The following is a 25,499-nucleotide window of genomic DNA, read 5'->3' as shown; positions in this document are numbered from 1 at the left end:
TCATGTCGTCAATTGAGTATAGGCACAAGTTTGATATGACTTTTTTTTCGTATTGGCATTCTCTATCATAAAGCAAGATCAAGCAATATAGGTACGTAGATGAGACATATCAACTAACTCCAAATCAGGAAGTAAGTAGCAAATGACATGAGGGGGTTCGTATATCACATCGTTCGTCTTTTCTCATCATCATCACTTCAACTCCAAAAACCCAAAAGCCAGATAGACCATTAGCGGCACAAAATTCGTCAACGGCAATCACAGCAATAGTGTGCTCAAATCCTAAGGGGTACAACGACAATATTAGTGGATTAATATGCGAATTCCATCAGTAGAATGGCAGTGCTGTCAGTTCTGGCGGGAGTCTTGGAGGAAGGCGCAATGCATAACAATCTAATTGGCCATGGCGTTACCAATAAAGGAGCCCAGTTCCTTGGCCTTGGGTCCCAAAGTCATGGTGAAATGGTTTGCACCCTCAATCACGGTGATTCCACCGACATTTTGTGGCCCAACGAGCGTGTCCCATTTGTTGGGCCCCATGTCGGTCCGGTTCTTGAGGAGCCAGACCATTTCTCTCGTGTCCGGCTTGCCGTCCGGGTCCGGCTCGGGCCACGGGTCATCCGGCTTGCTGCAAATACCGTCCTTGGCCCAGACCATAAACGTCTTAGGCATCTTCTTAGCCCACTTCGGATCGTCAAAGGGGAGGGGAACGGCCCTATAGGTGTCGAGGGAATCAATGAAGGCCAGGAAGTGAGGAAGCAACCAGGCCGGGGGAGCCTTGTTGCCTTCTCCAAAGAGACCCATTGAGTTGATGAAGCCGTAAAGCCGGGTGGGCAACTTCTCTAAGCCGATGGGGAAGGGCGAGTCGAGAAGGAGCAATCGGTCAACCTGTTCGTTCTCTTCGAGAATCAAGTAGCGAGCGGCATCATAGGCGCAAATACCACCTGCAGACCATCCACCGAAGTTGTACGGGCCCTTGGGCTGTCTGCGGCGGATCTCGGCCAGGTACGGGAATGTCATTTCAGCAAGAGGATACTTGAGCTTCTCTGGAGTCTTCATATACGGGCAGTTCAACCCGTAGACACACACGTCTGGAGACACTCCGGGAATGGTTGCGTACGATGTTGCGGAGCCAGAACCATCAGGGAACAGGAACAGGGTCTTGGTGGCGGTTTTCGGGTTTCCTTGCAACAAAATAGAGGTTGATCGAGGGTGGTGGCTCGCCCGGGTCATGATGGTAGAGTTTGCGTTGGGTACAGGCTCCTTCAATATGGGCGCGGACACGGGTGCGGGAACGGGTGCAGGCGCAGGTGCAGGCGCAGGCTTGGGTTTGAGGCCCAATGCATCCTCCACGTCATTCAGAGTTTGGTTCTCGATGAAGAACTCACCCGGCAGATCCAGATCCAATGTCTCACGGATCCTACCAAGCACAGTAAGCGAAAGGAGAGAGTCCATACCCATCTCTCCCAAGTTCTCATCGTCCTTCAGCTCCTCCTCAGAAACACCTATCTCGTCGGCCAAGATGGCGCGAATCTCCTTTATCGTAGCATGCTGCTCAACCTGCGTAACCTTCTCATTTGGTGGTGAGCTGACAGGGGACCCAGCACTGGACTCGTCTGTCGAGGAGCCACCATTGAAGGAGCTACTGGACTCTGGGTCACTGGTGGACCCATCACTGACTTCTCCCTGGCTCATCGGTGCCAGGAACTGCTTGAAGTCTTTCACGGTCGGCTGGTCGATGAAGACGGAGGATTCGAGGTCGATATCCAGCTCTTCACGATACCTGCCCGTGACTGTCAGGGAAAGAAGAGAGTCCACACCGTAGTCGGCGAACACCAGATCATCTGTAATCTCGGATTCGGAGAGTCCCACTTCCTCCGCGAGGATGGTAAGTGCCCGCTTGGCCAGGCTTGGGGAACTGGGCTTAGCAGCAGGCTTCGCCGGAGCCGGGGCACTAGCACGACTCTTGCTAGTAGCAGCAGGGGCCGCCTTCTGAGCGCTGGCGGCGGGTCTGGCGGGGGCCTTCGAAGCCCCAACGGGTGGCAGGACCGTATCGAGGATCTTGCGCGATAAGGCTTGGAACTGTGACAGCAGTGTTTAGCGCATTGAACCTTCTGAAACTGAGTGCGGGCCGAGCTCACCTTGACTGCGCCATACACCGCAACAATATCCTCCCCATCGAAGACGTAGACATCACCAGCCCAGATGGAGTCTTTCCAAGGCTGCATTCTAACATAAGTTCTGTAGGTGACATCAGGCGAGAACTTCTTCAAACAACGCATTGAGTCCCATCCGTGATTGACAAAGACCTGGTTCTTGGAGTCTGTTGCATCGCTTGCGTTCATGATGAACCCAGATAGGTGTCCAAAGCTGTCAATCCAGAACGGGTTCCGGTGGAACTTGCCCTGCGACGCTTGGAACTTGACGCGTGCGGTAGCTTCGTGCTGTTCACTGTCAAGAATAACCTCACGAATGTTCTTGAAGTTTTCGTCATAATCAACCAGAGCGGCGAAGAGTTTGTAAACCATGCCTCTACCGAGACGGTGAGCGTCACCATCCTCAGCAATATCATGCAGTCGGTCAATGCTCCTCTTGACAAGGTAGGAAACTCGTTTCCACTCCGCCTCAGCAGCAGCACAATCAAATAGTCGGACAGTGCAAGTTGCGTGATCAGCGGTCTTCTTCCCTTCTGCAGTGACTGAATAGATCTGAAGGGTTGTCTTCTTCTCCGCCCAATCCGCTGTCGCAGATACTCTAAAGAGCTGCTGTCCACCTTTCGCAATCAATGGCCGTGGCACTGTAACCTCACAGACATCCAGTCCAAGTCCATCGTACTCAGGCTTATACTTCTTGATGAGGTACTCTGCAAGCGTCTGAGATATGTCGGCATACAGTGACTATGTCTTGGTTAGTGCGATGTTAACGCGGTAGTTCGTGCAAGGGCAACAACTTACTGAGGGACACAAAGCAGCGCCGTTGACCTTGTGGCCTTGAATGACGCGGTTAAGGTCAGGATCAGCAATGTCGTTTTCTATTACAACTGTGGCTGTTGTTCCATCACCTCGAGTCTCAATGACCTTCTGAGCCGCGGTTGTCAGGAACTCATGCTGTGGCCCTGCAGCCACTGCCGCTACTGGAGCGCCCTTACTCAGGCAGAAGTTGTTGGTATAGGGAATCCAGTAGTTCTTGAGATCCCACTTGTAGCCTGGGAGGCGGAGGACCTGGAGAGAGGAGGTAAAGTCCTGGTGATATTGCTTCCAATTGATGTCAATACCCGCCAGATGAAGGCTCGCAAGACTGTTTGAAAGGACCTTCCAGGTATCTTCTTCGCGGCGTAGAGATGCAGCCGTTGTGACTTGCGGTCCAAGTGTTGCCTTGATCATTCCAGAGCAAATGGTATGTGAGCCAATCTCAACCCACAGAGTCTTGTCGTTGGTCAGCTTCACATGCCTTGTAGCTTCCACACCGCCAAGGAAGTTGACTGTCTTTCTGCAATGATCGCGCAGGTACCTGGGGCCGAGACACTCCCAGTTGGCGTCAGTGATCACTTCTCCGAACAGGGCTGAGACAAAAGGTGTTGTCGGCTTGTGGAAGGTGACACCCTGAGCAATATTCTCAAATGAATCCAAGATAGGGTCCACTTGAGAGGAATGGAAGGCATAAGGGACACGGAGCTTGGTTGACTTCAAACCCTCTGTGGAGCATTTCTGAGCCAGCTCATCAATATCAGCGACAAGACCGCTGACGACAGTCTCTGCTGGCGCGTTAATGCAAGAGACTTCGTGGAGCTCATCTCTAAGGAACTGTTTAACCTCTGCCAGAGACGCCTTGATGGCCAGCATCGAATGTGTCTCAATCTTGCACTCCTTCGTCAGCAACTGAGCACGGCGGCCACACAGATAGATTGTATCGCTGGTGGATAGAACACCGGCCGTGTTAAGGGCTGCATAGTCACCGAGACTGTGTCCGATAATGAAGGCCGGCTTCACACCCAACGCAGTCCAGTAATTGACCAGAGCCATTTGCACACAAGTAGTGCCCACTTGTACCACGACTGGGCTAAGGTCTTCAACGGGTACGCTTCCATCGACGAGAGGCAGGATAGAAGGAAGGCCCTGGCTTCTTGCGATGCAGTCAAAGTGCTCAATGGTGGTGCGGAATTGGAAACAACTGCGGTAGAGCTCCTTGCCCATTCCGGTGTATTGGGCGCCTTGGCCGGTGAAGACGAATCCAATACCAGGTGCCGTTGAGGGTACTGGGGTATAGGTCTCACGTTGCAAAGTACCATGCAGCGAGTCACGCAGGGATTGCAGGTTCGCTCCGACAGCAGTGACACGGAACGGATGGTGGATGCGGCGTGCGGTGGTCGTGTACGCCAGGTTCGGAAGAAATTCGGCTTCTTTCACCCCAAAGGACTTGCCCTGAGCGTCAATAAACTTCACCAGGGCTTCGATGTTGTTCTTCAGTGCAGACTGTGATCTTGCTGACACGGAGACCAAATGGAACGACCGGGGGTCCTGCCCCTGACGTTCCGGTATGGGAGCATCTTCCACTAGAAGGGCAGTGTTACCACCAGCAGCAGAGAAGTTGTTGACAAAGGTTCGCCGCTTTCCGGAAGCTGGACGATTCCATGGAGTGGGCTGGAAGGCGATATGAACATTGCGCTTGGCCAGGTCGGTCGGGAAATTGGAATTGATTTTGGTCTTGATACCGCAATGAGGAGGAATCATGTTTTCTCTCATCATTAGGAGGACCTTGACAAGAGCAGTCACTCCTGATGCGGATTCGCCGTGTCCGATGTTGGCCTTAGCAGAGCCGATATGAAGCGATTGACCGGGACCCCGGCGGTAGTCTGGTGCGAAGACGTCAAGGACAGATTGCATTTCCACTGCATCACCGGCTTGAGTTCCGGTGCCATGCATTTCCACGTAGCTTACTTCCTTGGGGTCGATGTTCGCATCATTGAGCAGCTTGTTGAAGATGAATGCTTGCGCACCAACGTGGGGGCGAGTAATTGACACGGCCTCCGCCGAGTGGTTGGTGTAAGCACCGTTAATGACTGCCAGGATCGGGTCGTTGTCGGCCTCGGCATCTTCGAGCCGCTTCAAAACGATGCTGCCAACTCCGTCCGCTCTACAGTAGCCGTCGGCGCCGTCATCAAAGGTGTTACAGTTGCCAGTGGTAGACAGGAAATGGCCCCGATCCAGACCCGCGTGGTTGTCAGGGTTGGTCAGAATGTTTACACCTCCAGTGATGGCGGCATCGCAGTCATTTCTCCAGATCGAATTGCAGGCCATATGGATAGCAGCTAGACTCGACGAGCACGCTGTGTCAACACTCACACTAGGCCCGCTGAATTTGAAGTAGTAGTTTATCCGACCCGGCGTGAATGCTCGGTTACCGCCAGGAATGAAATAGGTATCAATGTCCTGGCCGCTGTTGATCTCACGATAGTCGTCACTGGTCATTCCGTAGAAAATACCCACGCGGTCCCTCTGTGTCGAAGGAGAGCTATCCGGGATGAAGCCAGCCATCTCGAGAGCCTCGTACGCTGTAAGCAAAGCAAGACGTTGTGCAGGATCTGCTTGGAGGGCTTCCCGGGGCGACATGTTGAAGAATCTGGGGTCAAACAGGCCGGGTTCGTTGATCCAACAACCGTAAGACACTTTGCTTGTGTTTCTCTTTGAGCCGGTCATGTCGACGTGGGCATCAACGTCCCAGCGGTCTGCGGGGACTTTGCGATGTACATCGAGTCCCTTGTACAAGAGGTCCCAGAAGGCCTCCGTACCATCTGACTCAGGAAATCTTCCAGACATACCGATGATAGCAATCTTCGAGTTTTCTGCCTTTCCAGTGAGGTTCCGCGTTTCTGGGTTCATCGCGATCTCTCCTACCCCAGTCTCCAAGCTGACGCTCACACCGGCCTTCTTGAGGACGGTGAACAAACTCTGGGTGGCGCTACTTGAGATCGGAAACAATTTGCAAGAGTGGTTTGTGCCGGTCTTGCAGACTGATGTGCAGGATTCCGTGACCTTGTCCCAGCATAGTCGTCGCAGTAGTATTTCCTCCAGTGCGACCTTAAAGAGATCTTTGAGGGACTTTGCCTTAATCGGCTTTCCGGTGTTACTGGAAATGACGGGAATAGCGGGTGACCAGCTGGTCAGTTCCTCCAGAGCAGAGGATTGCTGCAGGATGCGTTCAATATCCTTATCATCATACAGATGTGGCGCATGGTACGGGCCATGAATCGGAGCCTTCACTGGCTTGTAGTTCTTGGGAATGCAGGTCTCGACGAACTCATCAAGGACCGTAGGTGGTGCACTGACAGTAACACCATTAGAGCTTACCGCGCTGATATACGGCTTCGAAGAAGGTGGGGTAGCCTGCATAGGTCAGCACCCTACAATGCGGGGAATAAGGTACGGGAGATCACACCTTCTTACTGCTATACTCGTCAATCAGGCGGCTAGCCTCTGCTTCGCTGATTCCAGAAACCAACGCTGACCAGCATGTTGACTCGGAATCGGCGGAGGCCACCAGTTCTCGAACTCGGAAAACGCAGATTCCCAGCCGCAGTGCAATTACAATTGCTTCCACTGCAACTGGAATAAGCTCACCAACATTTCTGGCGCAACTTACAGCCGTGCAACTCAAAACACCGGTGCACAGCCCAACAAGATGGCTGTTGGAGGGCGTAGGGTAGTCATGTCCAAGATCCCCATAAAAGCTAAGGGCTGGTCAGAATTGTCAAGTATGATAGGCAACTAAATGACTTACTGAATGAAACAACCCAACTGGTAGATGCATGTCAGCGCACTCTCCAGGACAGGGCTAGGACCTGATTCACGGCTCCTGGAGAGGAGATCCACAATGCTTGTGAAGCGTGGAAAGAGCTTCCGTTGAGACGGCGGGAGCTTCGCGATCTCTTGACGGATCGCATGGAAGCACTGCTGGAAAAAAGACTGGACAATGGTGCTGTTCTTCGCTTGGAGCAGACGGCGCAAGCCAGCTTCAATGTCGCTGGTCTGGTCTCCAAAAAGGTACACACGAGATGGACCCTCCATATTTGCGGGAGATGTCTATTGATCAGTCGTTCGCCGTTGTCAGACCAAAGTCCATCTGGCCTTCCCCATCCGTGTCGAAGAGAAGCACACTTTATACACATGTAGATTTAGGGCCCCCATGGCCAAGTGGGGGAGGGTGTCTCAACTACGGCATGCGCTGAACTGGTTAAGGTGCATTCCACGCGCATCTAGGGGGCGATTGCAAAGAGTTGAACTCAGCAGAGCATCTCAATTGGGTTGCATTGCAATACATGCAGCGAATCGTGATGTTGCACTTAGTTGACAGGCACTAAATTGTTCTGGTGAGCTTCCAGTGTCCTTCAGTTTCCGTTTCTGGGGACTCTTCCCACACTGACAGGGACTGCCTCTGAGTGGACACAACCATGGCGGTGGACCAGGAGCACACCATCTGGGCACTCTGTGGAGTTACCCTGTTTGGAAATTCTAGACTTGGAACTCTGGTCCATCGAGGCCGACATCCTGTGGAGCTACCTCAACCGTCAGGCCACAACGTTTATCAAGGGGATATCGGTGTCTCAACCCCTGCTTCTGGTGGTAATCCAGCAACTAGGCAGCCGTGTTCTGGAAATGCATCAAGGGACGGCGTTGCGATGGCGAGCGGCGGCCGTTTGGCGAGGGGGGAAGGAGTCCTACAGAGGAAAGTCGTCGCCGCCCCATTTGGCGACGATCAGCAGCTTGCAGCGGGCACGTGACGAAGGAAGAAGAAGTCTGGGGTGAAGATTCTCCTAACATCTTTCCTCCCTGGGCATGAGACACAAAATTCCACGGGCCAGGCCGAAAGATTTCTCGCTTCGCCGATGATATCGGTGGAAACAACGCAGAGAGACGCATGCCGAAAGGCCAGGCAGTCAAAATCCGTGCCCTGTTACCCTGCATGTACCTTGCGTTTCTTACCAACGAAAGCCTCCAGAGTGTAAGTTGGCTTATTCAACTTCCGAAACTCGGACTAACTAGTCAGCGAACGATGTCGAGAGAAACAAGGTTATTGTTGCTGGAATGTAGTCGGTAGAGTAGTAGTGGTGACATGACATGCTTGAAGCAGCTTGACCGACGGATCATTCTTCCTGCCATATCTACACGGTCCTCGAGCGCCGCCAGTTCATTTGCCTTGCTAGGGATATTGACTGATCTTATTTCACGGAGTTTTTCAAATATTCTGCAGGTGCGACTTGACTCTGCACCATTTCCCCTGGTTTTGATTTAAAACCATGCATGGTGCTCGAATATATAATCAACATATCGAGTACCATTGGGCTAGTGTTGAGTAGTTCAGCTGGCATAGTACTTTTACTCCGTGATCGGACGACTATGATGGCACGGATCCAAGGGGTTATGCTGAATCAGCATCGTCTCAAATTCGCTTCGGCCATTCAACCTTCCATTTGAGTGGCGGGTCATGCTTGACATGTGTCCCACAAATGTCAAGGCTCAACAACTCGCCAAATAGCCAGGATGAAACCTTAACCACCGAGAATGTGTTCTAGGCGGGTATTGGTGGCTACAGTTGAGGAGTCGCGTTGATAAGGTTCATAAGCCGTGCTGCCACCCTACGTTCCACTCGTGCCATTGCGGTCCAAACTCATGGTAGGTTAGCATTCTCATAATGATTCTTGGAGGTTAGTCAACCTTACAATGATCAGCAAGTGTCAACCCTGTTGCAATTATACCTCATGACGGTGAGCATGGCCAGGGAAGATAGCAAAAAAAGGGCTGTTTGGAGAAGAAGCCAATGCAGGAAGTATGAATCAAGAGGCGGTATCCCTACGATCTGGCTGAGACATTGCCAAGGATACCCCAAGGAGACTCGCAGTAGGCTTACCAAGCCTTCAATCTTAGTCACAGGAGCAATGCTTCGTCCCAGGATTTTGAAGGGGCCAATAAATATAGTGTGTATCCCTCGGCTAAGGTAAACCTTGACAAAGGAGGGAAATCCCAAACATGTCTCACAGACATCGTATGCCTATCAAACAGGCTTCGAAGTCGATGCCAGCTCTTTGATTCCCTAGAAAATGAACTCATGTCATGATCCGCCAGACCATCAGCTTACAGTCCTCCATAATCAGGAGCAGGCTAACACAGTCGACAACGATGCTTACCGTCAACAAGTGGCGCACATACTCGCCAACTGGTACCAGCCATCCTGGATGCGCGCCTCATTAAGGTTACTTGGCATGAGCCTCTCGTAAGCCTTGGTGGTTCTGTTGTTGAGGCTGCAAAGACTGTTCCGAACTGCGTCCCCTTCCACCCATACTGGCCAAGGGGAGCTTTTTCGGTATCATCAGCAGATACTCGGGTCAAAAGACATCACAAGGTCTTGAATAAAGTTCCATCCACACAATAGCGTGAAAGTTCCTGACGTATAATATTGGCTGATAGATGAGTGTAATAAAATCCCCGATATAGAAAGCCACTAGGCGATTTACTAGATTAGCGTGGTCGAAGTCGGGTGGTAGACCTGTGAGTGGCACGTGTATCGCCGGGCCCGACTGGAATGATGACCGTCCACCTCACTCCACTGTTACAGTAGCAGAGATAACTTTTGATGTTCATAGCATAGCACAGGATATGAGTAACTGCGACAAAGAGAAGGCTATGGATGAGATTGGTACCACTTGAAAAGGACTTATTTTCATTCCCCCTCTACTTCCTATCATCATTTGCGTACTACACATCATACAGATATATAAATATATATATCTCTACTAACTGGCAATTCTTCTGTGAATAGGACACTACGACCGATGATAAACTTTGCAGAAAGCGGCATTGAGGCCGTAGACGAACTTACTCCTCGTATGCTAGCTGCAATAACCTCGAGCGAGCAGACTGATATTGCTCCCCATGACTTGACCTGAGGAAGGAATTCTAGAAAGGACATCCAGGATACGACAGTAAGTTTCTTCGGCCGGTAGATCAGTTTCCTCGGATTTGCGATGCAGACAGTATCGACCATCATTACCTCAGCCAAGCAAGGGGCTGCGGCAGCTGATCAGTTGGGTTGGAGGGATTTTGGCCACATACCAAGAGATGCCTCTGGAGTCATCGCTTGATGTTATAGTTTTCAAAAAGCCTCGTGGTCTGAGTATAAAGTGAGAGAATGGTCTGAACCGTTACCATCAGTTTGACAGATCTGGAGGCTAAGTGACAGACAGATTAGCTTATCGTGAACAATACCATCGAAGGGAACACCAGAAGGAGACTCATATACTATACAGTACTGCATCTGACTGTTTCGAAGGCGGGTAAATTCTGGTCTAGTCTCTCATATGATCCGCACTGGTTTCTCTTTGAGGTGGGTACAAATAGTGAGTTGCACCGCAAGTAGTAATCTATAGATGAAACAACAAGTTGATTGGCAACCCAGGGGTGAATGTTCTCTGGGTGGTACAGCGGGTAGCGGAGGTACAACCATGGATCCTTATCTTGGGGGAGGGGGACCCCTAGTAGCCACGCGCGGAGTATCCTGGAGCTTCGTATGACCTATGGTTGATTCAGAATGAGTTCGGTTATTGGTATGTTGAACTGACATCATCCAGGGTACTGAGTTATAAAGGGAGAGAAATCGATGTAAACTCTAGAGGAAGAGGATAATACTAGTTGACTAGTGACTAGCAAAAGAGGACTGTGCGTAATAAGCTTATCGATAAGGGAGGGACTAGTCCCGAAACGGAGCCCACGTAAACACCAAAACATCGATCGGGCCTCACCGTCCAGTTTCCCTTGAGTTCCAAGTCCATCTCTCTCTCTCTCGCTCTCTCACTCTTCTCTTCCCCCCCTTCCCTAGCTTCTCACTCTCTCCTCCACTCACTAACTAAACCCAACCCCCTCCCTCCCTTTAACCTAAAGCGTGTCGCATCCCACGCTGAACCTTCCGCCCCCCTTCTTCGCGTTTCGGCGTGCTACTCTTCCCTTGTTTTTGTTTTTCCTTTCTTGCCATGTGTTGGTCTACAGCTCCGTTACCCGGTCCTTAATGCTTCCGTTATTGTCTCTCGTTCAGCGACGGTGCGCTTGTAGCTATATTCGCCCTTTGACTTTCCTACCCCGTTGATACTTCGATCGGACCCCGATACTGCATCATATCGAATCTTCTGACACGTCAATTGCATCTCCGATCGTTTTCTCCAGCAATCTGACGTCCGCTCTGGCTAGCAATTAGCGGTGGTGGTAGTAGTCGATCTCCGGTCCGCTCGTGCTCGGTCACTTCAGCCGCAATGGCCCCCGCCGCACCCCAGCTCCCGACCCGATTCCCTTGCTGGTGTCGGGCAATATATTCATGGGGTGGAGAAACGAAACGCGACTTGGGATTTGTGGAGGGCGACCTCATTGAGTGCCTAAATGCTGGCGATGGTCAGTGGTGGATGGGCCGATTGCGGCGAGACAGGCGCATGATGGGGTTGTTCCCCTCCAACTTCGTTGAAGTGCTCAGGGAGGATTTCGTACCTGTGCAACGGTCAACGAGCCCCATGCTACCACCTGCCTCGTCGCCGATCACGAATCCAACTTCGGCTCCTAAGAAACAGAAAACGGTCTTTCGGAAGCCATTCCAAGCCCATAAAGAAGCTCTTGCGCCCTCGGGTGAGCTATCCCGGAGCTCGACCTCTTCATCGCCAGTGACCAGTACGATCCCGCAAACTCCACCCCGAGATGGCAGTCTTTCCTCGCGGAAGGTGAAGCCGCTGCGCACCCCAACAACCGCTGTAAAGCATCAGAGCTCTTTATCGAGGCCCGTATCCCGGTCCAGGCCTTTGTCCCGTGCGATGTCCCCGCATCCTCCAGTCGAATCAGATCCCCAACTTTCGTCCACCCTCCCTGGGACATACATGGCCCGGTCAAGACCTCCCTCTCGCGGAGTGTCGCCCCATCCGCCAGACCCAGAACTCCACCTTCCTTCCATCCCGCCTGTGCAAAGTGCACCACGCCCCGGACCTCCTCCTCGTGCAGTATCGCCAGCTCCTCCGCCAACCATCGATTACCAGCTTCCATCTCTCCCTCCTATGGAGGTTGCAATCCAGAGACCTGCGTCTCGTGGAGCGTCCCCATACCCGCCTGATGACGTAGACCTTATGCCTCCTCAGGTTCCGAGACACAGCATATCTCTACACCGGCCCTCCTCGCGCGAAATATCTCCACTTCAGCTGCACGAGAGAGAAGACTCGCCGCCCCCGCCACCCCCACCACCACACAGAGTTGCTGTCAATCGTCAGCCGTCCATCGAACCACACGTTCCCACACGCCTGGACATGAATGATCGTTTTGTCACAATGTCAAGGACGCCATCCCCGGCTGCCCATTCCGAGGGCCGCGGACACACCCCGTCGCCCCTTCGTGATGCGATGGAAGACGTGATGACTTCATTGGAGGATATGGGGCTGCCCCGAGGCGGACAGTCGCCATCGCCGCAGCCGATGTTCAACAACCCGTGGTCACCGGACGCATATGATAGCTTCCGTGAAACTCGGCCCATACAAACCTCTCGTCGGCCGCTAACCTCTCTGGGATTTGATGGAGACAAGGAATACCAATATCATGGCAGTCAGGCTCATAGAAACAGCGTCTACGCACATGATCCCTACATGGACGGTCCGCCACAATTGAACAACTATGTACAGAGGATGGAAAGTCGACTTCGGCAGATGCAAGAGCAGAGTCAAAGGGAGGCTGAGGATGCGCAACATTCTGATGAGGAAGCCCCACCTCCTCCTCCAAGAAACGTACCCTACCATGCCCGGCATAATTCGATCCCCGCCCAGTACCCAGTGGTAAGAGGACGGAGGTCCGGCCAAGATCTCCGCGGGGACTTGCTCAACCGGTCATATACCAACAAGTCCAGCACGACGAACTCTTCGAGCGGGGTGCACAGTACGAGTACGACACAGACGGGAAGCACCGAGAGAACCAGCCAAAGCATCATGAGTGGGCCCTCAGCCGGTGGATTCAGCGCGACCAGTGCGGGTAGTTATGCCAGGAGAGGTACCACTCCGGCCGAAAGACCAAACACGGCAGTCGACACGTTCCGCTCAAGAGGCTTCAGCGATGTCTCCCGGGTGGCAAGGCCCGAAACGCCGTTGACCGGTGTATCGTACCATTCCAGCCATAATACCTCCCGGCAAGGTGCATCATCTGCCATACCCTGGTCGTCCGGTGAAGGCGGCGCAGAAGAGCCGACCGCTGTGTTCGGTGGCCTTTCCACACCAAAGGCCAAGAAGCCAGGGTTCTTCAAAAAGATATTTGAGTCAGCGAAGACAGGTGCTGCCAACGCGAGGAGCAGCATCGCAGTCGGGCACAATGGTGGATCTTCGTCGCCCACTAAGGGCAGAGGAATCTCGCCAATCCGTGCTCTGCAATCCAGCCGGGACTCTGCCCGCGAAATGGGGCCTGGCACCAGCGCCATCGATTGGGTACAAGTCCGTCGCGATGTAAACCGTGCAAGCTCACCCAGTCGAAACGAGAGAATTGAACGGGCTGAAAGATGCCAAATGATGGACCACCCTGTGATCTATTCGGTGGAGGAACTCTACGAGACGGCGGAAGGCGATGAGAGCATTGACGGCTTGCCGATCAGTGAGCCGACCAACTTCGCCAGTGTCAACCTGAATCTTGTGGACAAGAGCGCGCGTTTTGTCAACAGTCTTCCCCCAATGACGAATCCGGCGAGTTTAGCGCACGGGTATGTCTGCCGCCCTTATAAGAGTGATGTCCAGAGGCTGCGCGCCATCTTTACTTGGGTGAGCGAAAAGATCGCGTGGGATGACCCGGTTGAAGAGATCGGCATCGATTTGAGGCGGGTGCTGCAGACGAAAAGAGGCAGTCCCCAAGAAGTGGCCTATCTGGTCAAGGAGATGTGTGCGGCGGTCGGTCTCCACGCTGAAGCGATTAATGGGTTCCTCAAAGGCCCTGGGGAGATGTTTGACCTGGACGGCCTCTCGCGACCCAACCATTGGTGGAACTCGGTGCTCGTGGATGGCGAATGGCGCATCATGGACTGTTCGCTGGCCAGCCCTACGAATCCGCGACGGAACCAGTTCGTCACCAATAACACTTCCGTGGCCGAAAGCTGGTATTTCCTGGCACGACCCTTGGAGATTTGCTATACGCATGTTCCTCTTGCTCCTGAAGAGCAGCACATCTGCCCGCCAATTTCGCCAGACGTTCTGCTGACCCTCCCGGCGGCCTGCCCACCATATTTCAAGCTGAATATGCAATTCCCCGATTATGATACTAGCATCATCCGAATTGACGGCTTGGAAGTCATGCAGATTCGCCTTGCGGTGCCCCCGGACGTGGAATGTGCGGCCGAGGTGGAAGCCCCAGCGTTTGCCCGTGACGCCGATGGTGATTTCTTCGAAAGCGGCGAAGTTGTGCGCAAGCGCGCGCTGGTGCAGCCTGACTGGGTCAGTGGACAGAAGCGAATTACGGTGAAAGCTATCCTGCCCGGCGATGAAGGACAGGGCACAGTCAAGGTGTACGCCGGCAAGAAGGGACTGATGCACTCCAGTCGTGATATTCCTCACCCATTGGCTCTTGCTCTTCCCATGCTCCACAGCAGCGATAACCCGCCGTACGACTTTGTGCTGCGCCATCCGACCCCTCACGCTCAGCGACATGATCTCTACATCATGCAGCCGCAGTGTGCGAAGCTGGCGGTCAACAACACCTTCGTTTTTGCTGTGCGCCAACACCCGGCCTCCCCGGCTTTGTCGTCCGGCAGCAATGAGGCTGGCGTCAGTGGGCGTGTCTCACCGTCGGTCTTCACCCGGCCTGCGAGCGCATTAAGTATGGTTTCCAGTTCCGCGGGCGGTTCCACGGTGTCCGGGGTGTCCAACGAGTTCTCCGCCTCAACATCGGCTATTTCATCCGGCCGTTCGATGTCTGGACGCGAAAAGCCGGCCAAGCTGGCGATTCAGTCTCCATCAGGCAAGATCCTGCGTTTGACGCGGAAGCCCGAGCATATGCTCAGCCCTCATACAGGCACGCACGCATTCACCGATGCTCCGGCAGACGGCAGTGTCTGGGAGACGGTGATCAAGATTGGCGAGCGCGGCGTGTGGCGAGGCTTGGTACTGGCCGACCGAGTTGCACGGTGGTGTGTCTTTTGCGAATGGGAGTGTTACTGACCAAAATCCCCAACTGCCGGGCTTGCATTTGGGAACATTTGCCAAGCAAACGCGACTGTAATCTAATCTTTTATTTGTGTTCATCTACGGAGACTTCTTCATCGACATTTGTCTATTTGACAGCATTGCATCCGGTCCGGGACTGGCATCTGTACCAGGACATCATCAAGGGGCAGCAGGACGTGATCTACCCCTACATGTTACTACCATCATATTGAGGCGTTTCCGGAAAGACCATGATGGCGCCGGTGTTATTCTTTTTTTCTTTCTCTTTCTCTTTTCCTTCTTGACTGTTTCAACAATTTTATTCCATGTTTTCATGCATTATGGTTTCTGAGTTATGGGGCATCATGTCTGATGATATGGCTGTTTGGGGCTTTATTCAATTTGCGATGAACTTACTGCTATGATCTAGAAGCATGACTAGACTCGGTTGGTGCTGTGAATCAGGTCGGGATATATTGAGATTGGTTCTTTTCTCTTCAGTTGTGTTGTGTTGTTGTATCTATTATGTGTTGTGCTGGAGCTTTGTGTATTGGCTCACTGGTCATTATCCATCATCAAACGCAGTCAGTCGATTCTGAAGATAGATATAGAACCATATCTGATTTTGACATGGCTGGAGCAAAGCAATTACACAATTAACCCAATTATATCCACCCACCTATATATTCAAAAAGCCTATATACACCGAGATAGACAAAGTAGATACTACGTTATAAAGACTTCACAGCCTCCCTAATCAACGGCGCCACCTGCTTCCGACTCTTCGTAACATCCTCTTGGACCCAGATCCACTTCCTCCACGACTGGTCATCATCTCCACTCACATCCCCCAACTCACTACTTTTACTCTCCTCATCTCCATCCAACACCCTCCACTTCTCCAACCCCAACTGCACACCCGCCTGCTCCTCAAACACCTCCACTCCACGCACACCACCTTCCCCAGTCGCACACACCAACAACTCCCGACAAAACTTCCCCTCCGCACCACTAAACGCCGTCATCACCATCACCACATCCAACTCCTCCCTCTTCGCATAATCCACCACAGCATCAAGTAGGGCCCCCGTCCCGCCCGCTTTCCTCTCCAACCACGGCAACGACCGCACCATGGAACAAATCCCAATCTTCACCGCCCCCTCCCCTTCTCCCTCTCCCTCCTCCTTCTTCTTCGAAGAAGAAGAAGAAGGCACTTCCCTCCACTCCTTATAATCCCTCTCCAAGACCTCGGGAACAGTCAACAAATCCAAGCTCCCCTGCTTGGCAGCCACCACCTCCTCATAGAACTTATTATGATCCCAGGGCTTCCCCGCCGCATCCCCATCTCGATTCGAAATCGCATTGATCTTCGATCTGAGGAAACTGTACGCGAGCGTATCCGAGTCCGTGACCTTCTCCTTGGCGGTGAAGTTCGCCGTGTCGATGAGAATGGCGCTCATGGCTAGCTTCGCTAATTGGAGTTCGGATGATAGCTCCGCAGGGGTGGAGGTGGTGGAGGAAGTGCGTCGCCAGCGGTCCATTTTATCCAGCATGTTGACTACGAGCGAGGTGCATGATCCGGCCGGTTGGAGGAGGAAGGGCTGATCTGGGTCTGTGATTGGGGCTAGGAAGTGTTCGTCGACGTGGTGGTCGATGCAGCCGAGGACGGTGAAGGTGAGGTTGGGGAGCGTGGGGAGGGCGCCTTGGCCTCGGGGTTGGGTGGGGGAGCGGATAGGGAGGGCGTTCCAGTCGACGAGGACGGCGTCGGCGGTTAATTGATTATTGTTGTGGTTGTAGTCTTGGAGGTGAGTTGCAAAGTCGGAGACGGTGAGGATGTGTTCTTGGAGAAGGGGACCGGCGGACTCGGGCGTGTCGGACCATGTTTCTTCGTCGGGGACGGGGGGGTGCGTGGAGAGCCAAAGGGATTTGATGAATTCGGGGCGGAGACGGCGTAGTTCGGGACCTGCGGGGACAGTAGGGAGGTTGATTAGGGGGACGTGAGGCCGGGGATGGGCGAAGGAGGCATAGACTATGGCGGAGATGATGGAGTCGAGGTCGGCGGAGGGGTTGCCGATGACGTAGATGGGGGATTCGGCGCGGGAGAGTCGACCGGCGAGAAAACGATGGTGGGTTTGGAGGGCTTTGGCGAGGAATTGGAAGAGACTGTGCTCGGGAGGAGGCATTGTAGCGGGTTTAGTAGGGAGGAGTTGTAGTGAGAATGAGTTGGATGGGTTTGTTTTGGAGTCGAAAATATAGGATGAGGGGATAATTAACCTCATCGGGGAATCTCCGCCGCGGAGAGGCAGAACTTGACCGCCTATGGCATCATCCAAGATATTCAGCTATTATTCATGGTATCATCTGGATATCAACATTGCATCTCTTCGAGTAGGATCTGTTTTATCTTGATATTACTCTGCTGTAAGTCAATTCCACTCTCAGGTCGGTGAATACCTACTGTAGTATTAACGTACCCTCCAGATATACTCCAACCTCCCCGATATATACTCCGCACCACCTCCACTCCTATCCCGAACTCTCAACATCATAATCTCATATTGTCACCCTCCAAACTACTACTCTGCTATAACACCATGATCCCCCTCCCCACCCCCTTCTCCCAGATCCCCCGCTACCCCCTCCTCTACGCAACCCCCTCCCCCATCCACCCACTCCCAACCCTAACCAGAACCCTCCTCCAATCCCGATACACAACCCCCAAGACCACCACCAACAAGAACATAAACACAAACATAAACATAACCCTGTACCTCAAACGCGAAGACCACGCCTCCCCGCTAACCTCCAGCGGCAACAAATACCGCAAATTCGAGTACCTAATACCAGACATTCTCTCCCCGACACCCAAATACGGCTCTCTAGCACCAGGACCCGATCACGGCACCCTGACATCCACCACAGCATCCCCAGAAGAAGACCAACAGAAACCACATAATCATCACAAACAGAAAAGAAAAGATTCAGTAACCCTAGTAACCGAAGGCGCCCTCCAAAGCAACCACACCATCCAAGTAACCAGCATCGCGAACCACCTGAGCCTCCCACGGCCGGTGATTATCCTCCACAAGGCGACGGGGGGCGGATACGCCCAAGTACCAGACAAGAGTCTGTTCGAGAGGACGGGAAATGTGCAGGTTGCGAAGTTGTTAGGGGCTGATGTGAGGGTCTTGGATGATTCGTCTACTGTGTCTACAACGTCTACAAATACAGAAGAAGACGAAGACCAAGATGGGGTCCACTCGATCTTCTCAACCCTCCAATCCGAAAACAAACATCCCTACTGGATCCCCTCCGGCGCAAGCCTCCACCTCCTAGGCGGACTGGGGTACGCGCGATGCGCATTCGAAATAGCGTACCAGGAAACTCAACCACAACCACAACCACAATCACAGCTCGGGGCTCCCAATCTCGGAAGAATGGACTACATCTTCGTGGCATGCGGCAGCGGGAGTACCCACGGGGGATTAATCGCGGGATTAAAGCTCCTCGAGAGGCACGAACAGAAAGATACTAGCACTGCCCGCCGCCCTTCCCGAAAAGTCATCGGCGTGCTCACGTCCCCAACACGCCCACGCAGCTACCACGAGAACAGAGTATTGCAGTTTGCGCGCCAAGCGGGAAGACTCATCGGGATCGAGGATGTGGAGAGGGAGATAACGATGGAGGATGTGCATGTTGATGAGCGGTTCGCGGGCACGGCGTATGGGGAGGTGGATGATGCGACGGGGGATATGGTGCGGTTGATGGCGAGGGAGGAGGCGGTGTTGTTGGATCCGGTGTATACGGGGAAGGTGGCGAGGGGAATGGTGCATTGGGTTAGGGAGGGGGAGGTGGATAGGGATTGGGTTGCCAGGGGGGGAGGCGAGGGAGATGGGGTTGGTGTTAATGTGTTGATGGTGCATACGGGGGGACAGTCTGCTTTGAGTGCGTATGCGGATGTTGTGTAGATACATATTTGCTGTTGCGGTGGCTGTGTGGGTTGTAGATATTGATTAGAGCTAGTGCACATAGGCTGAGGAATAAGGTCTACTGTATTGAACGATTGTTGGTTAATGACACATCGAACGCGCTCATCGAGCGACTGACTAGAAAAATAAAAATACTGGAGAAAGCGCAAAGATAGCAGTGTACATTGGTCTGAGAAAACAAAAGCCACCCCTTAGAAGAAGGAACAGTGAAATCACACACAAACAACTATCAAATAAGAATAGAGAAGACAGGAAAACACCACGCAATGCGGAGACGGACTAGCCAGGTCTCCGTTGTCTTCGTACACCGAAGTCGTACAAATCAAAAACCACAACATAAGTTTTAAACAGGATCAAGATCCCATCCGAGCGAATCGAAAAAGACTTTAAGAGCAAAACAGCTGGCATCCCAGTGAACAACAACACCGTTAACAATCCAGGAACAACACAAAGCCACCAGCAAGTCTGGAAACGCCGCAGAATGCCGTGTCATGCAACGTTAAAAGGTTAAGGAAAGAGGACAGTTTGAGAAAGAGAAAATCCGGACATCCCCATGAACCCACTAAACATATTATCGGTCAAGTGGTCGAGAAAAATAATTTTTGGACTATCGGTAGGAAAAGGTTCGATCAAAGCTCATCAGCATGGTCGTCTGCCTCGGCATGGCCGTTGGTGTCCCCGTTCACTTTGTGATCAGGCGAGTCTGCATCAGGCAAGCCATCAGAGTCATCTCCGTTGCTCACGTCGAGAACCTCAAGTGCCTCGTTGGCGTGCGTGTTCTCCATCAGCTCCGGTTCAGGTTCTTGGTCCGGATCCTGATCTTGGTTTGTCAGGTCGGCGAACACATCGTCGAGGTTCTGGCGAGGACTGCTGTCGAAAGGATCACGGCTGTCCACATCCACTCCAGGAGGCGCGTCATTGTGGTCTCGGGTATACCGAGGAGAGCTGAAGAGGGACGTGTCTAAACCCTGGTGCGGTAGTGTGGGAGAACGCGGAGGGAACGACGGCGAGTCGGCCGAAACATGAGGTAAGAACGCAGAGGAGCCTGGTGCGAACGCTGGGGTAGACTCGGTGGCAGGAAGTGAGTAGTTTGCAGAGAAAGGATACGGCGGGTTTGGAGCATCGGCCATCGGCGTCAGCGTAGGACCACTGCGGCCCGAATCAGAGTTCGAGCCGTCGCCGGGCGTCTGGAGTATGGAAGGACGGCCAGTCTGAGATTCAATTGACTTGCGCTTGGCAAAGTTGGGCTGCTTAGTGCGAAGGTGAGGAGGCAGGTCTTCAGGCCGCTCCACGCCGAGCTGAGCCATGATCTTCTGCTGCTTCGTGGGGCGGGGCTTCCGAGTGGAAAGCGACTGTTCCAGGATCGGTGGAGGCTCGGGGGCAACAGGCGCCCACTTATGGATCTCTTGTCGGAAGAAATTCGTCTCATATGCCAGGAGAACCTCCGCGCCCTCGATTTTCCGCAGGTAGAAGATCAACGTGGGGACCTCCTCCGTAGTGGTGCAAGCAGCATTGGTGAAGCTGTGGAGGAAGTCCCGGAAGGTCGTGGCTTGGTTGATAATATTATCCAGGATCTCCTCCTCGTCCGGTTGGAAAGGCAGACCAGCAATCTCAGCCTGCCATTCCAAGAGATCCTCCAACTTGGGCCGGGCAGCATCTCGAGGGATCTTCTGGCGCCAGTCGCAGATCGGGCACGTGTATTTGTCAAATTCCTTGACCTTGCCCCTTGCAATCTTCAGACACTTGCCGTGGTACCTGCACACGAAGTAAGCATTGTATCCCCCTTCGAAAAAAGTATCAACAAACTTACCATTCGTGACAAACCTCACACTCGATCATCATGCCAGCTTCCGAGTGTCTGCAGATGCAAAACACATCCCGTTTCCGCGACTTCCCACCACCCCACATACTTGGAGTGCTGGTACTTTCTAGCAAACCATCTGGGGTATTATCTCGCGATGCCGGTTCGACAGGCGGCCGACAGCGATCTTCCAGATCGAAGCAATATGAATTGCGCTTCTCGACATACTCCATATGTGACTTCAGGATGTGCAGCGGGGCATTCGCCTTGCCAAATAATTTTTTGCCCTTCCTCATCCAATCCTCATGACGCTTTTGCTCACGCTCAAGGTCAATCGCACCAGTGGGCCGGCTGTTCAACTCCTCCAGAGAATCCATGAGCTCCCGGACTTCCTTGTACTTGGGACGGTTGCGAAAATCCGGATCCCGGCTCCGGTCATACAGACTCTGGATCCTGCGCTGCGCTTCGCGTTGTTTGGTCAAAATTGCGTCTACAGCTGCCAGGGTATCAGGGGACACTGGGAACCGGGATGCCTGCGCAGACAAAGCCTCGAGTTGCTGGTAGTGAACGGCTTCTACGGACATCAACTCCTTGGCTTTTGCTTCCCAGGCCTCACCGTGGCGACACAGATCCTTGAAGTGGAGGAGGTGGTCGTTGGTCTCCGATAATCCTAGTTGCTCGCCGGCCTGGATGATTTCCTGACATTCCTTCAAGGTCAGGTACCGATCCCGTTTGCGACGGGCTTCCTCGTTCCATTTCATTTGCCGGAGTATGTGCTCTAGTCCCTCAACCTCGGGTATATCCACGTTGAAATTGCGCGCGGATTCCACCAGATCCTCGACTTCCTGGACCGATCGGATGTTGGGGTTCATGAGGGCAACGTTAACGTCCTGGCGGAATTTCTCGATCTCGCGGGTCTTCTCTTCCAGAGCCGCCATCTGTGGACAGTCGAACGACAGTTTATCAGCCTCTGCAAGAAGGGCGTAGATGTTTTCTACTCTGCGAACTTCACGATCACGTTCTTCCAGCTGCGCAGCTTTAGAAGTCCCCTTGCGCCACGCCTTCTCGTTCTTCCTCCGGTTCTGCTGCTTCCGGGTAATGTAATTGGTTGCTTCTTCAACCCATTTATCGCAACGCTGGACGAAAGCCGCGAGATCTTGGAGACCAGGCAAATGGTATGGGATTTTCTCACCTTCATTAAGTAGGTTATGAAGGACCTTCAATTGGGGCTTCGGCTCGTCTTCCAGCATTTTGTCGAGCTTCTCTCCCCAGGCCTCCGGGATCCTGGCGCGTTCCTGGACCTTTAGTACTAAGGCCTTCAAGGCATCATCACCTATTCGATAGCGCAGTGTGTGGTCCGGGCCAGTTAACCTTTGTGTTAGCGGTTCGCCACAACAATCATACGTTTCCACGTGGGGCAAGCACACAGTCTTCCCAGTCTTATGGCATCGGAACTGCGCTAGATAAGTATAGGCCTTGCAATACTGGCACTGATAATCATCTTCGGGCAGGTCTTCCTCCTCAACCACAAACTTGAGTTGACAATTCCCAGTAGCTGCAGGGTCTTCAGAATACAGGGTGCAATTGTGCGGAGCCAGCTCCCGATGTCGGGTGGCGAACGTCGCTCGATCGCTCAATTCCCGCGCGCAGGCACGCTGGAGTGCTGGTGCCAACCACTTGGCCGTGGTGATAGATTGATCACGAGCTGCAGCTGTCAAAAGGAGCTCGTCATGGGAGAAACACGGGTGTCGACGGAAATCTTGAAGGCGCTGCACCCCCATGGCACCCCAGGGTTCCCAATCTGCAGGCGCAAAGTTGACAGCCTCGTTAAAGTTGAAACCATGGTTGAACCCGGCATGGTATGCCTGCGGGAAGGTGATCACGAATTGACCCGCCCGCTGATCCAGTGCATACACTCTAACACCGGCCTTTCTCAGTTGATCCGGGGGCATTAGCGTGACCAGCTGGAACAGAAGGTCGGGTTGGCCCTCAAACAGCTCCGGTACCGCCTGCCGCATGGCTTCCTCGAATGCCTCGGCATCCGCTCCGGGAATGCCGTACCAAGTCTTGGTGGCGCCAAAATGCTGGTAATTGGCCGAATAAGCATAATGGTCTTCATTGTGCCAGCAGAATGTCGAAAAGCACATGCCAACATAGACCCAAGGGACAGTCATGCCGGAGATGTCAGACTTGATATGGCGGAACAGGGAGTCTCCGTGGAAAGGCATCACGTTTAGATTCCAAGGATCAACCGAGTAGGGATCCAGCGGATTCCGTTCAATGGTGGGAAAACCACTTCCATGCGTGGTTGAATGAATATCTGCACCGTACTCGACCTCGACCGTCTCCGTCAAGCTCTCCACCAGTCGCCAGAATTCGCGCTCAACATCATCCTCAGATTCACGTCGGTGAGTATTGAGCACGGGGTCAAAAGGCATCTTGGAGGCGAAGTAGGTTTTCTTGAAGTTGTTCGCCTTCTCTTGGAACTGCTTGAGCGAATACACGCCACCCTCTTCGAAGCCAAATTCGCCGGTACCGACCAGGCACTTGGGGCAATGCCAGTCATACTCAGGGACTGTGGTCAGGGGTGGATCGAGACAGGATTTGTGATACCCATGATCACAACTATCACACACTAGAATCGACGAGCGTTCCTCCGATTTTCCACATATTTCGCATTTCTGGCTAAAGTTAGCATTGAGATAATGTAACAATGAAGAGTAACATACATCACCAGTCTTCCGGTGATCGCTCTTGCGTTGCCGAGGTGGTGCAGGACGCAGGAGGCTCATGTGTGAGCCCGATACAGTGGGCAGGGGCGCATCTGAGCAAGAAGGGTTAGACAGCGACTACTACGTCTACAGTAATTAGGCACATACCTTTCCGAAGTCGCTTGCTCCGTCGACCATTAGCATCAACTTCACCGTTTTCAGCGTGCGATGCACTTTCGTGGCTGATCGCGCGCTTCATTGGCGGACCCGCATGGCCATTGGAAGCAGCGCTTGGATTGGCCGGATGCTCAGCGATACTCTTCGGGGTGAGAGAGCCATTGTCTGCTTCCCGCTTCACGGCGGGGCCACTATTCACAGCCACAAAAGATGGTGATCGATTGACAGCAGTGAAACCACTCGAGCCAGCATTCACGGGTGTAAATCCAGACGCAATCGGCCGAGCAGGCTCGATGGGCGGTGTGGGCTTTTCTGGAGTTGCCTCAACCTCCTTTGCCGCACTTGGAGGCGCAACCGGATTGCTCGGTGCGGGCTGAGGCGTGGCTGATGGCGTGGCGCTGTCAAGTGATACGGGCTTTTTGGGCATGGGGGAATGGTTCGGGGACGGTGTATAAGGACCACCATGTTCCAGCTCCAATTGTTGCTGAACCCCGGGCTTGGCCACACGCAGATACTCTTCGTATGGCTGAAGCCATCTTTGATACGAATTCTTGAGCGATGTGGAGAGCGAGGACATGATTTTGCCACTGTAGCCCAAGTCGCGCCCAATCTCGGCCCATTTCTTCATCTTGCAGACTTGATCAAAGCCACCACGGACCTCCACCGCCTTTTTCAATTTGTACAGATCCAGCGGACGTTTGTCGACGCTCGGGAATCGGTTGAGGTTGGTGCCATGTTGCTTGTGAAACTTGGCCAATTGATCGAGGTAGTTCAAGTTTGCACGAGTTCCTGAGTCCGCGTCAGAACTGGGCTGCGGAGCTCCACCGGCAGCTTGTTTGGCTGAGCGCGGGGGCATACCTCCTTCAACCGAGTTGAGCTCCTGCCGACGGGTTTTGAAATGGAATCGCTAGAAGAACGCGTTGGTCAGCCCTATTTAGCCCCCACAGGATATCCCAGACTGGAGTCACTGCAGCTCTTTGTTTGCTCCACACCCAGAAAACAAGATCGCAGGAACACTCGCATACCTCTGTATCTATAGCAAACGTTGGTTGCCAGTTCTCAGGCGGAATGATCCGGCAAATTCCATACTTCTTCCCCTCCGGCGCGATCTTGCGGATGTATGCCTCGGGATCCTTGAACTCCTCCTCTGTCGGCCGGAAGGTGGGTGCCTCTTGTAACCCATGGGGGCGCACTCGTGTACTCGGTTCGCGAGGGGCATTGGGTTGTCCACGGCGCTCGACGGTGGACAAGTCGAGGGGTTCGGACCTGCGAGCGCTCAAGGGAACATTGTGAGAATGCGATGGGTGAGTGCTGGCCGATCGAGTGGGTTGGCGACTCGTTGAAGGCTGCAGGCCTGTAGAGGCGCCTCCAGCAGACGCCGGAGCCACCATTTCTGAGGGGCGACAATGGTATCGAGGCGAGAGAGAATTTGCGCGTGATTTACCGCGGACGGAAGGGGGCCAGCATCCGATGCGAAAAACACATGGAGGAGGGCCAGATCAACTGAGAGAGATGGAGTTTAGTGTCGAGAACCGAGGATAGAACACCTGGTAGGATTGGATGAAGGAAGAAGAAAAGTAGGGCCGAGGGATGGATGGGGGAGGGGAAGGAGAAGGGGAGATAGCGAGGGAGGTGGA

The 25,499-nt window shown here is 53.3% G+C and overlaps 6 protein-coding genes across 6 annotated transcripts; 3 read left to right on the top strand and 3 right to left on the bottom strand.

Moving 5' to 3' along the window:
• Window positions 1-393: 393 nt before the first annotated feature.
• Window positions 394-7,064, bottom strand: pksP (polyketide synthase alb1; the record flags this gene model as incomplete). The annotated part of the gene is made up of 5 exons (XM_025658419.1): window positions 394-2,082; window positions 2,142-2,897; window positions 2,955-6,383; window positions 6,436-6,727; window positions 6,778-7,064. The coding sequence occupies 5 exons, from the start codon at window positions 7,062-7,064 to the stop codon at window positions 394-396; spliced, it is 6,453 nt and encodes a 2,150-aa protein (XP_025520576.1).
• Window positions 7,065-7,447: 383 nt separating this feature from the next.
• On the top strand, window positions 7,448-7,777 carry BO85DRAFT_482545 (uncharacterized protein; the record flags this gene model as incomplete). Its single annotated transcript, XM_025663108.1, has 1 exon — window positions 7,448-7,777. One exon carries the CDS (start codon window positions 7,448-7,450, stop codon window positions 7,775-7,777), a length of 330 nt encoding a protein of 109 aa, XP_025520575.1.
• Window positions 7,778-11,198: 3,421 nt separating this feature from the next.
• BO85DRAFT_4683 (putative SH3 domain protein (Cyk3)) lies at window positions 11,199-15,409 on the top strand. The gene has a single exon (XM_025662253.1). The coding sequence runs from the start codon at window positions 11,297-11,299 to the stop codon at window positions 15,197-15,199; it is 3,903 nt and encodes a 1,300-aa protein (XP_025520574.1). The 5' UTR covers window positions 11,199-11,296; the 3' UTR covers window positions 15,200-15,409.
• Window positions 15,410-15,653: 244 nt separating this feature from the next.
• Window positions 15,654-17,413, bottom strand: BO85DRAFT_443999 (putative exopolyphosphatase). The gene has a single exon (XM_025658919.1). It carries the CDS (start codon window positions 17,365-17,367, stop codon window positions 15,916-15,918), a length of 1,452 nt encoding a protein of 483 aa, XP_025520573.1. The 5' UTR covers window positions 17,368-17,413; the 3' UTR covers window positions 15,654-15,915.
• Window positions 17,414-17,578: 165 nt separating this feature from the next.
• Window positions 17,579-19,152, top strand: BO85DRAFT_409797 (1-aminocyclopropane-1-carboxylate deaminase/D-cysteine desulfhydrase; the record flags this gene model as incomplete). The annotated part of the gene is made up of 2 exons (XM_025657448.1): window positions 17,579-17,605; window positions 17,666-19,152. Exon 2 carries the CDS (start codon window positions 17,779-17,781, stop codon window positions 19,150-19,152), a length of 1,374 nt encoding a protein of 457 aa, XP_025520572.1. The 5' UTR covers window positions 17,579-17,605; window positions 17,666-17,778.
• A 356-nt stretch (window positions 19,153-19,508) lies between these two features.
• Window positions 19,509-25,378, bottom strand: BO85DRAFT_4657 (putative PHD transcription factor (Rum1)). The gene is made up of 5 exons (XM_025662081.1): window positions 24,888-25,378; window positions 23,854-24,769; window positions 23,704-23,798; window positions 20,984-23,655; window positions 19,509-20,928 (listed from the first exon to the last, which is right to left on the bottom strand). The coding sequence occupies exons 1-5, from the start codon at window positions 25,251-25,253 to the stop codon at window positions 19,803-19,805; spliced, it is 5,175 nt and encodes a 1,724-aa protein (XP_025520571.1). The 5' UTR covers window positions 25,254-25,378; the 3' UTR covers window positions 19,509-19,802.
• Window positions 25,379-25,499: the final 121 nt, after the last annotated feature.

This window comes from Aspergillus piperis (genome assembly GCF_003184755.1).
Source record: "Aspergillus piperis CBS 112811 unplaced genomic scaffold BO85scaffold_1, whole genome shotgun sequence".
Lineage (NCBI taxonomy): Eukaryota > Fungi > Ascomycota > Eurotiomycetes > Eurotiales > Aspergillaceae > Aspergillus > Aspergillus piperis.
Note: the sequence above shows the minus strand (reverse complement) of the source record. Positions and strands in the feature narration are given on the sequence as shown.

What these genes read in the sequence shown, in the direction of transcription:
- BO85DRAFT_4683 (XM_025662253.1), top strand. Translation starts at nt 11,297, where the DNA reads ATGGCCCCCGCCGCACCCCAGCTCCCGACCCGATTCCCTTGCTGGTGT.
- BO85DRAFT_443999 (XM_025658919.1), bottom strand. Translation starts at nt 17,367, where the DNA reads ATGCCTCCTCCCGAGCACAGTCTCTTCCAATTCCTCGCCAAAGCCCTC.
- BO85DRAFT_4657 (XM_025662081.1), bottom strand. Translation starts at nt 25,253, where the DNA reads ATGGTGGCTCCGGCGTCTGCTGGAGGCGCCTCTACAGGCCTGCAGCCT. An exon ending in CGTTTGCTATAGATACAGAG is followed by an intron (nt 24,770 to 24,887) that starts GTATGCGAGTGT and finishes GCGTTCTTCTAG; the next exon opens with CGATTCCATTTCAAAACCCG. An exon ending in TGTGAGGTTTGTCACGAATG is followed by an intron (nt 20,929 to 20,983) that starts GTAAGTTTGTTG and finishes CTTCGTGTGCAG; the next exon opens with GTACCACGGCAAGTGTCTGA.